The sequence below is a fragment of the Stenella coeruleoalba genome, assembly GCF_951394435.1.
Source record: "Stenella coeruleoalba genome assembly, chromosome: 8".
Taxonomy (NCBI): domain Eukaryota; kingdom Metazoa; phylum Chordata; class Mammalia; order Artiodactyla; family Delphinidae; genus Stenella; species Stenella coeruleoalba.
The window spans coordinates 16431589-16446814 of record NC_137154.1 but is presented as its reverse complement, the minus strand read 5'-3'; the positions used below and the strand labels follow the sequence as shown (position 1 = coordinate 16446814).

General features: G+C 35.7%; 1 protein-coding gene across 2 annotated transcripts in view; it reads left to right on the top strand.

Annotated features, from left to right (window-relative positions):
* The window catches only part of TTC17 (tetratricopeptide repeat domain 17), a 154170-nt gene that overhangs the window by 64351 nt on the left and 74593 nt on the right, over positions 1-15226 (top strand). For both annotated transcript variants that reach the window (XM_079929426.1, XM_079929425.1), the window contains exon 16: positions 5068-5254. In XM_079929426.1, coding sequence (XP_079785552.1) covers positions 5068-5254 — 187 coding nt within the window. The remainder of the gene's footprint in view (positions 1-5067; positions 5255-15226) is intronic.

Sequence of the window (15226 nt, the reverse complement as noted above, 5' to 3'; positions counted from 1 at the left end):
AGTCAAGTCACACTGCTTCTGTATTAACGTTTGTAAAATAGATTTACTTTAAAAAATTCCATTCTCTGTTGTAACATAAATTTCTTAATCTTATTTTAAGGATATTGTATTTTTTAAAAATGTTTATTTATTTGGCTATGCCGGGTCTTAGTTGCGGCACACAGGATCTTCGCAGCATGTGGGATCTTTTTTTTTTTAGTTGCAGCGTGCGGGATCTTTTTATTTTTTACTTTTTAGGTGGGGCATGTGGGATCTGTAGTTGCGGCATGCAGGCTCTTAGTTGCGGCATGTAGGATCTATTTCCCTGACCAGGGATTGAACCCGGGCTTTCTGCATTGGGAGCTCAAAGCCTTAACCACTGGACCACCAGGGAAGTCCCTGTTTTATTGTTTATTGTTTGTTTGTTTGTGTTTCTGGCTGCGTTGGGTTTTCGTTGCTGTGCGCGGGCTTCTCATTGTAGTGGCTTCTCTTGTTGCGGAGCACAGGCTCTAGGCACATGGGCTTCAGTAGTTGCAGCGTGTGGGCTCAGTAGTTGCGGCTCGCAGGCTCTGGAGCGCAGGCTCAGTAGTTGTGGTGCACGGGCTTAGTTGCTCCATGGCATGTGGGATCTTCCCAGGCCAGGGCTCAAACCCATGTCCCCTGCATTGGCAGGTGGATTCTTAACAACTGTGCCACCAGGAAAGTCCCCTATTTTATTGTATTTTTAAAGTAAAAGTTTATGTAGGCATTTTGCTCATTTTGTTAGAATTTGTTTTTTTTTTAATTTTACATGAACTCTTTATACAATAAAGTCTTTAACTCCATCTATCATATGTTAAAAATATTTTCTCTCTTTGCCTTTTTATCTTAGCTTTTAAAACTTACCTTAATTTTCCATCTTTTCCCTTTTGATTTCTATTGTTAGATTTAAGGTGTCCTCATAAGAAGTCTGAAAAAAAAATAGTTCTATTTTGTTTTCTCTGGTTTGTCTTTAAATAGTTGACTCTCAGATATACAAAGGTCTTTTCCTATGTTGTCTTCTAGATGTTTTACAGTTTCAGGTTTCACATTTAGGCCTATGATCCATTTCAAGTTAAATTTTCTTTGCAGTGTGAGGTAGGGATCAAAGTTCATTCATCAAAGTTCATATCCAAATGGATATCTGATTGTTCCAGGACCATATCTCAAGAACATTACACTTTCCTTATTGAGTCACTTATCACCTTTGCTCTGAACTCCAGACTCCTTTATCCAACAGCTAACATGACACCTCCACTTGAATGTCTAAAACACGGTCTAAAACTACAGGCCAAAACTAAGCTCCTTAATATTGTTCTAATTTGTTCTCAGTCTTTCCCATTTCAGGAAACAGTAAAGCCAGTATCTCAGGACAAAAACTTAGAGCCATCCTTCGTACCTTTCTCCTTCTCTTAGGGCAGATTCAATCTATTAAGTAATCTCGCTGATTCTGTTTTTAAAATATACCCAGAATTTCACTATTTACCATCATGTCCACTGCTATCTTATCCACACCATCATTGTCTTTTATCTAGATTATTTCAGTAGCCTACTAACTAGCTTCTTGGCTTTCTGCCTTTGTCACCCTACACTCTATTCACAGTACAGCAGTCAGTGAAATTCTTATTAAAAGTCAGATGTTGTCAGGGACTTCCCTGTTGGTCCAGTGGTTAAGACTCCACACTTCCACTGCAGGGGCACGGGTTCAATCCCTGGTTAGGGAACTAAGATCCCATGTGCCACGCAGCGCAGCCAAAAAAAAAAAGAAAGAAAGAAATTGCATTATGAATAAATACAATGCCAGTAGTGCTCAACATATGCTAAACTTATATGCTGTTCCTTAGCTTTAGGAAGCTGTAGAGTATTGCTTAAAGGGAGCCGCTTCCCCTCTCCTTTCACCTAAATTCTCTCCATCCCATAGCCAGAGTTGAAAAATTACCTTCTACTTTGAAAAAATACAAGGAACAAAGTTAGTAATTTTTTTTTCAATGTCAGATGTTGTTATTTGTTCAAATCTCTGCGGTGAGTCTCCATGTAACTCACAGTAAGAAACAAGAATTTATAATGATGTAGAAGGTCCTACATGACCTTGTTACTTTTCTGACCGTATCTCCATGAGATCGTTCCTTTGGTCATTCTATTCTAGCCTCACTTGGCCGCCTTGCAGTTCCTTGAACATGCTAGCTGTGCTCCCTCCTCAGGACCTTTGCATTTTCTATTCTCTCTGCTTGGAATGCTTCATCCCACTAAGATTCTTCATAGCTTGCTCCTCATCTCCTTAAAATCTTTTACAAATACTAGCTTCTCAGGGAGTCTTTCCCTTACTACTCTGTAATGGCACTCTCTTCCCTATGGTTAGTACTATTTATGTCTCTTCCCTGCTGTCCTTCATCACATTTTACTCACAATTGTGTGACATGAGACTATAAGATCCACTAAGGCAAGGATTTATCTTTTTTTCTGCTGTATCCCCAGTGTCAAAAACAGTATTTGAAACATGGTAAACACTCAGTAATTATTTTCAGAATGAATTCACGAAAATTACTCTTTTTTTCCAAAATGCTAACCAGTTCGTCTGAATACAGGATATTTGCACAACTATCATTCTGGTCATAGGGATAATCATGATACTTCGTTTCCTTCATTCTAGTTGTAAGGATAATTACGATACTTCATTTCCTTATGGAAAATATAAGGACATTTTTGAAATCTATGTATGGAATTTAATTGTATATCTTAGTGTGAACCACTAAGTAATACTTTAAATGTAACCTGAGCGCTACCTAGATTAGGCCTCTTTAATCTGGAATATTTTGTACACCTTGGTTTGGTTATAGTGAGATATTTCTGATGACCTAACAGCCTGAATCAAAAGCAAGTAGCTGATAAATTATAGGGGATAATTGTTTTTCACGGGGATATACTGTGCAATTTGAGAATAAAACATTCTTAGATCTTTTAAAATATTTTTAATGATAAAGTAAATAGATGGTTTGTAGAATAAATGGTTTGTATGCAGCAAATACTAAGCATAGGTATATTTCTGCTAAAATGACCTAAACGGAATACTTCGGGCTACGTATAAAAACAAAGTCTCAACAAACAATTGGAAAATAGAATTTTAAGACTATTTACAATAGCATCCAAAAAATCAGATATCTAGAAGTAAATCTAAAGGAAGATGCACAAGATTTCTATCATGATTACAAAACATTGCTAAGAGAAAGAAAACCTAAATAAATGGTGATATACATCATGTTCATGGATTGAAAGATTCAATATTGTTAAGATGTAAGTTCTCTTCAGATTGATTTATAGATTCAATGTGATCCCAGACTCCCAGCAATTGCATGTATATGTGTGTGTAAATTGATAAGGAGAGTCAAAAATCTACATAAAAATGGATCTAGAATAGCTCAAAAATTGGGGTGTGAGGGGAAGAAAAAAACAGAGTTGGAAGGTTTATATTACCAGATTTCAAGACTTAACTGTAGTTAAATCAGTATGGTACTGGCACAAAGATACTCAAATATATCAATGGAACACAATAGAGAAATTAAAAATAGGCCCCTGCATATATGGTCACCTGATTTATGACAAAGGCACACTAGTTCAGTGTGTGTGGGAGCTTTTGGTTTTTCAGTAGGTAGTAATGGACTACTTGGATATCCCCTATGGAAAAAGAAATGAACCCTGACTCCTACTCCATGTCATACACAAGATTAATTTGAGGTGGATCATGTACCAAAATGTGAAAGATAAAACAATAAAGCTTCTTGATGAAAACATAGGAGGAAGTCTTTGTTACCTCATAGCTGGCAAAGATTTCAAAAAGCACTAACTATAAAAGAAAAAAATATATAACTGAACTTCATTAAAATTAAGAATTTCTGTTTATCAGAAGATACCATTAAGAGAATAAAAAGGCAAACAACAGACTTGGAGAAGATATTTGCAATAAATATTTCCAGCAAAGGTCTCATGTCTAGTGTATATATAAAGAACTCCTTCAAATCAATAAGAAAAAGGCAACCCAATTTTTTTTTAATGGGGAAAACAGCAGCACTTCAGCAATAAGGGTACCCAAAGGGCCAGTAAGCACATGAAAAAATATTCAACATTATTACTAATCAAGGAAATGCACATTAAAATCACAGTGAGATGCCGCTTAAGCATCTCACTAAAACAGCTAAATTTAAAAAACTGACAATAACAAGTCAGTGCATTCTCACAGTTGTTGGTAGGAGTGCAAGTCTGTATGTCCAATGGGAAATGGTTTCGTTGTATCTCATAAAACTAAATGTATGCCTACCTTAAGAACCACTACTAAGTGTATACCCAAGGAAAATGAGTGCATATGTCTATCAAAAGACATTTACATGACTGTTCATAGTAGCTTTATTTATAGTAACCCAAAACTGCAAACAATCCAAAAACTCCCTATCAGTAGGAGAATGGATGAATAAATTGTGGTGTATTCACATGATGAAACATTACACATCAATTTTTTTTAAGAAGAATGAACAAATAGTACACAAAAAACATCTGGTTTCTTGAATATTAGATGTTGTGTTGAGTGAAAGCAGGTACAAAAGGGTACATATTATACACGTAAGAGAACATGCTGTTTGATTCATTTATATGGAGTTCAAGAACAGGCAAGGCAGAGCTGATCTATGGTGATAGTCACAACATCACATCAAGTGGTTACCTCTGGGGTTGGGGTTGGGTTGCCCAGGGGAACCTCTTGGGGCACCAGAAATGTTCCAAATGTTTTGTATCTTTAGATGAGTGGTGGTTACAGGGGTATATACGTATATAAAAACTCATTGAGCTGTACGCTTAAGACTAGTGCATGTTACATACTTTATGTATTTTTTATCTTAGTAAAAAGGTAAAAAATAAATTTATATTAAACAGTTTAGCTGATGTAAATAAAATGGACAGTTGGGGTAACTTTTATGAGGTAACCTAAAAAAAGCCAAAAGACATATACTGTAAAGGTTTTGTAACTCTCAGAAAATATTAATTCATTAACATTTTCTGATTTTTTTTTTTCTTTCTTTTCAGCCCCTGACCTTTTTGAGCCTGGGAAATGCTTACCTTGCTCTGAAGAATATCAGTGGGGCACTTGAGGCCTTTAGACAGGCTTTGAAATTAACTACCAAATGCCCAGAGTGTGAAAACAGCCTGAAGTTGATTCGCTGTATGCAGTTTTATCCTTTTCTGTACAACATCACCTCTTCTGTTTGCAGTGGTAAGCAGCTGTTAAATGCTGGCAAAATAATGAGTTCAATCAGGATTCCTGTTTTGATCAACAGAACACAGAAAATGATTTTATTTTTCCAAGGTTTTTACATAACCAGTGTAATTCTAGATACATAGGAAAGAAATTAATTAATAACTTGCTGTGTACATGCCTTGGAGCATTAGGCTTAATTCTCTCCCAGAACCCTAGTTTGAGAAAGGCTGATCAAAGTATATTCGACTGGGATTGATAAACTGTGAGATTTTTTTCTCTCCCCCAAATCTCTGATGTTCTACAACAACTGATATTTATGGTAAAAGACTTTTTTTTCTGCCACAAATTCAAACGGTGTAATGAGATTTGAAGCAGTGTTTCTATCCTCATTCACCGAAGTACAGCCCCTTGTCTTTGAGTGGAGGTGGTGTGGACCTTCACCGCACCTTTCAGGCAGTCGTCCGACGTGAAGCGGCTATCTACTTTGCATTCTTCCGCTTCCTCCCACAGGCACCACGCATGTGTACATATGTGTATACATACACACGTGTGCAGCAGTGTGTCCACCTGGGTCAGAGCTACTTGAGTTAATGTCTCAACTATTGTAAATTTCTAAGAGTTCCATGATATTTTTTCTTCAATATTTTTTTATTGACGTATAGTTGATTTACAATATTGTATTAATTTCTGCTGTACAGCAAAGTGATTCAGTTATACATATTTATACATTCTTTTTCTTTGAATTTTTATTTTTTTATACAGCAGGGTCTTGTTAGTCATCAATTTTATACACATCAGTGTATACATGTCAATCCCAATCACCCAATTCATCACATCCTCACCCCCACCCCACCCCCTGTCACTTTCCCCCCTTGGTGTCCATACGTTTGTTCTCTACATCTGTGGCTCAATTTCTGCCCTGCAAACTGGTTCATATGTACCATTTTTCTAGATGCCACATATATGAGTTAATATACGATATTTGTTTTTCTCTTTCTGACTTACTTCACTCTGTATGACAGTCTCTAGATCCATCCATGTCTCTACAAATGACCCAATTTCGTTCCTTTTTATGGCTGAGTAATATTCCATTTTATATATATTCCACATCTTCTTTATCCATTCATCTGTTGATGGGCATTTAGGTTGCTTCCATGACCTGGCTATTGTAAATAGTGCTGCAGTGAGCATTGGGGTGCATGTGTCTTTTTGAATTATGGTTTTCTCTGGGTATATGCCCAGTAGTGGGATTGCTGGGTCATATGGTAATTTTATTTTTAGCTTTTAAAGGAACACATTGTATGAGCACATTGAATATAAGGAATACATTCTTTTTTTATATTTTTTTATTTATGGTTTATCATAGGATATTGAATATAGTAGTTCCACGATATTTGATTATTATTTAACCTTCACTGGAAGAAAAAAAATGAGTTTAACTTGGATTATAAGTGGTTCAGTTTATATACATGTGAATCCTCAGTACCTTGCTTTTGTAGAGCACACAGTAGATGCTGTGTTTAATGTTCAAATTAGATTATAATATTCAACCAGAAGACTAGCTCAGCTCCTTCACTTCAGGTATTTAGAAGAAGAAAAAAAGTGATACACACTTCATTAAGTGACTTGTCTAAAAGACATCAGTAATTACTAGATTTGGCACCCAAACTGATTCACTATACCAGACTGCCTTAGGATTTTAATGGAAGGCAGGAAGTCATTTTAAATATCAGAGCCCTTTTTTTAGTGAAGAAACGAAAAATCTCTCAGACTCTATAGCTCAGTTGTAGATCATTGTTGAGCAGCATCTAAACTAGAATTCGTACATGAATGCTGAAGGCCTAACAGTGTTTTTTTAGCAAGGCAGTATAGTGGGGTGGCTAGTTCTAGAGTCATACAGATTCATGTTTGAGCCCTGGCTTTGCCATTACTATCTTTCTGTTCCCATTAAAGTAATTTGTGTCCTAATCTATAAAATGAAAGACAGTAAAAGTTCATATACTTTTTGGGAGGATTAAATGAGATTATTGTCACAGAGTAGGTGTTATGTAAAAGTAAGCCATTAGAAATTCATAATGAATACAGAATATGACTCTAAAGGTTAAGGATCTTTATCTTCTTACATAATACTAGAAAATATGTTGTGGTCTTTAAAGTTTTGTAGGTTATATCTAAGGACAGCCTTATAAACAGGATTTCACTTTTTTTCAATGAGCTGTTTATATTAATAGAATTTCTTATTTTCTTTACTGACTATCATCTCCCTCACTTCTCTTCTTTTCTGTTATTGGGAAGAAGGGTTTTGTATGTATATAGTGATCCTTTTCTAAAAGCCTTTTCTCTTGTATTTGTTTTACATGCTTTTGCTTAGTATTTTAGTTCCTTGAAATTTATTGTTATTTTATTTCACTGATGTTGAGAGAGGAAATTCAGTTGTCTTAAGCTCTTTTTCCCCTGGAACATAATCTCAACTAGCCCAGGGAACTATTAACTTGAAACAGATCTTTCTCAAAATTGTAGTATCTGATAGTCCAGGTTATTCCAAGAATATTTTTTTAATTGCTATTTTTTTTTTCCTGCTCACTTCTTTTTTTTTTTTTAATAATTTTTAAATTTTTGGCCGCATTGGGTCTTCATTGCTGTGCACAGGCTTTCTCTAGTTGCGGCGAGCGGGGGCTACCCTTTGTTGCAGAGTGTGGGCTTCTCATTACGGTGGCTTCTCTTGTTGCACAGCACGGGCTCTAGGCACGCGGGCTTCAGTAGTTGTGGCTCGCATGCTTAGTTGCTCTGTGGCATGTGGGATCTTCCCAGACCAGGGCTAGAACCCGTGTCCCCTGCATTGGCAGGCAGACTCTTAACCACTGCGCCACCAAGGAAGTCCCCAAGAATATTATTGAATCTGATACAATAACTATAAAAGAAAATAATTTGACTTGGGAAGAGGGAATACCATTTTTGGTTCTTTCAGAGAGCTCATTTAAAAAAAATTTTTTTTAATGAAAAAACATTAGCCCTTTTTACATTGTAATTAATTAGCTTAGAAAAGAATCCAACGTCAGTAAATTTAAGAATATTGAAATCTTATCAAGCATCTTTTCGGACCATAACGCTATGAGATTAGAAATGAATTACAGGGAAAAAAACGTAAAAAACACAAACACATGGAAGCTAAACAATATGTTACTAAATAACCAAGAGATCACTAAAGAAATCAAAGAGGAAATTTAAAAATACCTAGAGACAAATGACAATGAAAACATGACAATCCAAAACCTATGGGATACAGCAAAAGCAGTTCTAAGAGGGAAGTTTATAGCAATACAAGCCTACCTCAAGAAACAAGAAAAATCTCAAATAAACAATCTAACATTACACCTAAAGCAACTAGAGGAAGAAGAACAAACAAAACCCAAAGTTAGCACAAGGAAAGAAATCATAAAGATCAGAGCAGAAATAAATGAAATAGAAACAAAGAAAACAATAGCAAAGAACAATAAAACTAAAAGCTGGTTCTTTGAGAAGATAAACAAAATTGATAAACCATTAGCCAGACTCATCAAGAAAAGAAGGGAGAAGACTCAGATCAATAGAATTAGATATGAAAAAGGAGAAGTAACAACTGATACTGCAGAAATACAAAGAGTCATGAGAGATTAATACAAGCAACTCTATGCCAATAAAATGGACAACCTGGAAGAAATGGACAAATTCTTAGAAAAGCACAACCTTCCAAGACTGAACCAGGAAGAAACAGAAAATATGAACAGACCAGTCACAAGCATTGAAACTGAAACTGTGATTAAATATCTTCCAAGAAACAAAAGTTCAGGATCAGATGGCTTCACAGGTAAATTCTATCAAACATTTAGAGAAGACCTAACACCCATCCTTCTCAAACTCTTACAAAAAACTGCAGAGGAAGGAACACTCCCAAACTCATTCAATGAGGCTACCATCACCCTGATACCAAAACCAGACAAAGATACTACAAAAAAAGGAAATTACAGACCAAATCACTGATGAATATAGAGGCAAAAATCCTCAACAAAATACTAGCAAACAAAATCCAACAACACATTAAAAGGATCATACACCATGATCAAGTGGGATTTATCCCAGGGAGCAAGGATTCTTCAATATATGCAAATCAATCAATGTGATACACCATATTAACAAATTGAAGAATAAAAACCATATGATCATTCAACAGATGCAGAAAAAGCTTTTGACAAAATTCAACACCCATTTATGATAAAAACTCTCCAGAAAGTGGGCATAGAGGGGACCTACCTCAACATAATAAAGGCCATACACGACAAACCCACAGCAAACATCGTTCTCAATGATGAAAACTGATAGCATTTCCTCTAAGATCAGGAACGAGACAAGGATGTCCACTCTCACCACTATTATTCAACATAGTTTTGAAAGTCCTAGCCACGGCAATCAGAGAAGAAAAAGAAATAAAAGGAATACAAATTGGAAAAGAAGAAGTAAAAGTGTCACTGTTTGCAGATGATATAATACTATACATAGAGAATCCTAAGAATGCCACCAGAAAACTACTAGAGCTAATCAATGAATTTGGTAAAGTTGCAGGATACAAAATTAATGCACAGAAATCTCTTGCATTCCTATACACTAATGATGAAAATCTGAAAAGAAATTATGGAAACACTCCCATTTACCATTGCAACAAAAAGAATAAAATACTTAGGAATAAACCTACCGAGGGAGACAAAAGACCTGTATGCAGAAAACTATAAGACACTGATGAAAGAAATTAAAGATGATACCAACAGATGGAGAGATATACCATGTTTTTGGATTGGAAGAATCAATACTGTGAAAATGACTCTACTACCCAAAGCAATCTACAGATTCAGTGCAATCCCTATCAAATTACCAGTGGCATATTTTATGGAACTAGAACAAATCATCTTAAAATTTGTATGGAGACACAAAAGACCCCAAAAAGCCAAAGCAGTCTTGAGGGGAAAAAACGGAGCTGGAGAAATCAGACTCCCTGACTTCAGACTATACTACAAAGCTACAGTAATCAAGACAATATGGTGTTGGCACAAAAACAGAAACATAGATCAATGGAACAAGATAGAAAGCCCAGAGATAAACCCACGCACCTATGGTCAACTAATCTATGACAAAGGAAGTGAAGATATACAATGGAGAAAAGACAGTCTCTTCAGTAAGTGGTGCTGGGAAAACTGGACAGCTACATGTAAAGGAATGAAATTAGAATACTCCCTAACACCATACACAAAAATAAACTCAAAATGGATTTGAGACCTAAATGTAAGACCGGACACTATAAAACTCTTAGAGGAAACATAGGAAGAACACTCTTGACATAAATCACAGCAAGATCTTTTTGATCCACCTCCTAGAGTAATGGAAATAAAAACAAAAATAAACAAATGGGACCTAATGAAACTTCAGAGCTTTTGCACAGCAAAGGAAACTTTAAACAAGACGAAAAGAGAACACTCAGAATAGGACAAAATATTTGCAAACAAATCAACAGATAAAGGATTAATCTCCAAAATATATAAACAGCTCATGCAGCTCAATATTAAAGAAACAAACAACCCAATCCAAAAATGGGCAGAAGACCTAAGTAGACATTTCTCCAAAGAAGACAGATGGCCAAGAAGCACATGAAAAGCTCTTCAACATCACTAATTATTAGAGAAATGCAAATCACAACTATAATGAGGTATCATTGAGGTATCAATGAGGTATCAAATGGTACAATGAGGTATAATGAGGTATCATTGAGGTATCAAATGGTACAGATGAGCCAGTTTGCAGGGCAGAAGTTGAGACATAGATGTAGAGAACAGACATATGGACACCAAGGGGGGAAAAGTGTGGTGGGGTGGTGATGGTGGTGTGCTGAATTGGGTGATTGGGATTGACATGTATACACTGATGTGTATAAAATTGATGACTAATAAGAACCTGCAGTATAAAAAAACAAAAAACATTATCCCTTTTCACATTGTAATTAATTAGTTTAGAAAAGAATCTAATGTCTGCTAACTCCTAAATAAATAGTTACCCTTAATGGAAATATATGCATTTTCTAGGTTTAAAAACTCATGGATAATACTGAACTAATTTCAGTATTAAATTTTTCTTTAACAGTGTTTTTGCATTACTTGTTTCCACAATAATCCTATTTATTGACGGTTGTTTTGCTGAGTTCCAGCTTTGAAAAGCTGAAACTTGAAAGAAGCAGACGCCTCTGTCAAAACCATGAACTTCTTACATTTTAAAACCTAACAGTTGCATTTACTCCAGTTATCTCTGAGCTCTACTAAACGGTTGATGAAAAAGGAGACAAAACCTCTGAGTAATGATTAGCATTTCTGTACCTTCAGATGATTCTGTCTGCCCTTCACTTTTTCATTTTTGCAATATTGAAAGAAGCTTCATAAGTTATCTTGTTTGACATATCTTTCTAAAGTTTTTATTATGACTTTAGAAAGGTTTCAAGAAGCAAGGCTTGTGATTCTGTTTCCAATAATCAAGGAATTCATATTTGTTTTGTAATACTCATAGTTACAGTTTATTACAGGGAAAAGATACTAGTTAAAATCAGCCAAGGCAGAGTCCTTGAGGGGTACAAATACAGAACCTCCGGTTGTCCTCTTCCCATGGAGTCATGGACAACATTACCTCCTCCCAGCTATGATGTGTGACAGTACACGTGGAGTATTGCCAACCAAGGGAGCACACCCCAGCCTTTGGTGTCCAGAGGGTCTTTTTTAAATTTTTATTGGAGTATAATTGCTTTACAGTGTTGTGTTAGTTTCTGCTGTACAGCAAAGTGAATGAGCTATACATATACATATGTGCCTTCTTTTTTGGATTTCCTTCACATTTAGGTCACCACAGAGCATTGAGTTGAGTTCCCTATGCTATACAGTAGGTTCTCATTAGTTATCTATTTTGTACACAGTATCAATAGTGTATATATGTCAGTCCCAATCTCCCAGTTCATCCCAGTGCCCCTTTTCCCCTTGGTATCCATACATTTGTTCTCTATGTCTGTGTCTCTATTTCTGCTTTGTAAATAAGATTGTCTATACCAATTTTTTCAGATTCCACCATATATACATTAATATGCGATATTTGTTTTTCTCTTTCTGACTTACTTCACTCTGTATGACAGTCTCTAGGTCCATCCACATCTCTACAAATGACCCAATTTTGTTCCTTTTTTATGGCTGAGTGATATTTTAAGGAATTAATATTGTAATTGGGTTTTTTTGGACAAGATTTAAGCTGCCGTTATACACCCTTTTTCCAACCTAAAAAATTCTCTTATGAAAGCCTGTTTGAGAAGCTACCAATTTAAAAGCTTTTCAGGTGAGCTTTTCAAGATCAAAAATAGTTAAATACTCTTGGAAAACATTTTAAAAACAACTTTTCTGACCACTGTTGTTAATCTTCCCTAAATTATTTTCTTTAAAGATCCACATTAGACACTGTTTTTATAGCAACTGTAATATAGTGTAATGTCTTGTATAGTATGAACTGAATGGTAAAATTATCAGTAGTTTTTTAACATCAGTAAGTATTGCTTTTCATATATAATCTTGGAAATTTTTCACACAGCTTTTTAGTTTATGTTTCTTGGAGTATATGCACAGGTAATGTATTTAGCTTTGAATACTGATTCATTCAGCTTAGAAGTACATAATCATTATGCTCACAAACTTTTCTTACTTGAAAGACTTTATAGCTAAAAACGTGTCAATTAGTGCAGAATCATTTATCTGACAGTTTTCCCAAACTTTGATTAATATAGATAATCCTCTTATTTACTGCCATTTATTAGTTGCATTTGTTCTTATAGAAACTGCTTATCATCATCTCTCTCTCTCCTTTGAATAGTACTTAATAAATTCTTTTCTTTTATAGGTATTTTTATATCAGCATTACAGTTTCAAGGATGCTGGGAAGGAAAACATAATAGATTTTTTAATTGCCAGCTCTCAAGTTGACTGTGAAAGAGAAGCTAGTGCTTCCAGTTTTGATTAAACATTTTATTTTGGCAGTTTTTAAATACATACTTTTTGTCCACATTTATTGGCTTGTTATTTTACAATTCAACTTAAATAGAACTGAATTGGCCACTTGAACAAACTCATTTTTCAATAACAACATACTTGGCCTTTTTTAAAGTAAAATGGAACCTGTTAAATAAACTTACAATGCTTTTGAGTATAAGTAAGGTCTCTTGAGTGCTCAACACTAAAAAAGAACTTTTTAAAAATTGAAAATAACAAGGTGTCACAGAAAATGGGATTTCATGAAGCAATAATGATTATATTCTCTAATGATGAAAAATGGAAAATAATTTATAATAAGCAAAACGTGGATATTAAATCTGTAATATTCATGATAGTGGATTTTCCAAGTGTTTATTACTTAAGAGTATTTTCTACATACTTTCATTCTTCAGTTTCACTGATTTGAAAATTAAAAAGTTACATCTAAAAAAGATGCTTTCTACTACTTAAGCAATATACATTGTTCTATTATTATGTCTCTGATATGCATAATTTTAGTATTCTTCACTCAGTATTACTTTTCTTACATTAGAAAAGATAAGACCAACGGAAGGTTATATTTGTTAGACTTCATTGCATGCGTATAGGTATGCTGCTAACAATGGCATTGTTATTAACTGAGTATAATTAAGCATCAGCCCCACAATCGCTGAACACTGGTCTTTTCTTAATCCGCTGAGACACCTACCCACTTAAAATTATTGGCCCAGGTCTTTAGAAATTATGAATAAATGTTATACAGAACTCAGACTTTAATGACTAGGTATGGTTAGAATTTTATATACATTTCTCTATAAAGTGTATTTCAGAGCTTTCACCACCATAGAAAAAAATAGAATTTCCAAATCACATACATGAGCTTTAATATCTGTTCCAATGTGCAGAAGAATTATCCTGTGTTGTCTTTTTTTTGTTTGTTTTTTGTTTTTGTTGTTGTTTTTTGCGGTACGCGGGCCTCTCACTGCTGTGGCCTCTCTCGTTGCGGAGCACAGGCTCCGGACGCGCAGGCCCAGCGGCCATGTCTCACGGGCCCAGCTGCTCCGCGGCATGTGGGATCCTCCCGGACCGGAGCATGAACCCGTGTCCCCTGCATCGGCAGGCGGACTCTCAACCACTGCACCACCAGGGAAGCCCCTGTGTTGTCTTTATAATGTTTCTGTATTTATAGCATCTACGTACTATTTACCTAAATCTTATCTCGTTTTATAACTTGTTTCTTGCCTGTGGTTTTAGTCTGTGTTCTTCCACCCAAATTTCTGTAGATTTATAACTTGTAGCTTAAAGCAATTTTACATGGAGTTCAGATTTTGAAGGAAAAGAAATCCTGCATTTTGCTGCCCTCCTGTGGACTATCCAACACATTCTACCTGCAGTTAAGGACCTGCTTTATCACATTCTTGATGAGAATTAGTGAAGATATCTGCTTTACAAAAAAAGAAAGAGGGCTTCCCTGGTGGCGCAGTGGTTGAGAGTCCGCCTGCCAATGCAGGGGACGCGGGTTTGTGCCCTGGTCTGGGAGGATCCCACGTGCTGCGGAGCGGCTGGTCCCGTGAGCCATGGCCGCTGAGCCTGCGCATCTGGAACCTGTGCTCCGCAGCGGGAGAGGCCACAATAGTGAGAGGCCCACGTACCGCAAAAAAAAAAGAAAGAAAGAAAATACAGTCTGAAAGACACAGTTTTTATAGCATTTTTAATATGCTACTAGTTAGCTTACCTCCATTTATTTTTGTTGGAAGAATGAAAACTGGTTAACTTTTTACAGGCTCAGAATCCTGTAGGTGCAGGTGCATCCTGCAACAAAGCTAGATGTACCTCTCTATATGTAATATGTATAAATTTTTATACTTCTTTACTTAAAGGGCTTTAATTATTTGGTTAACAAACAATC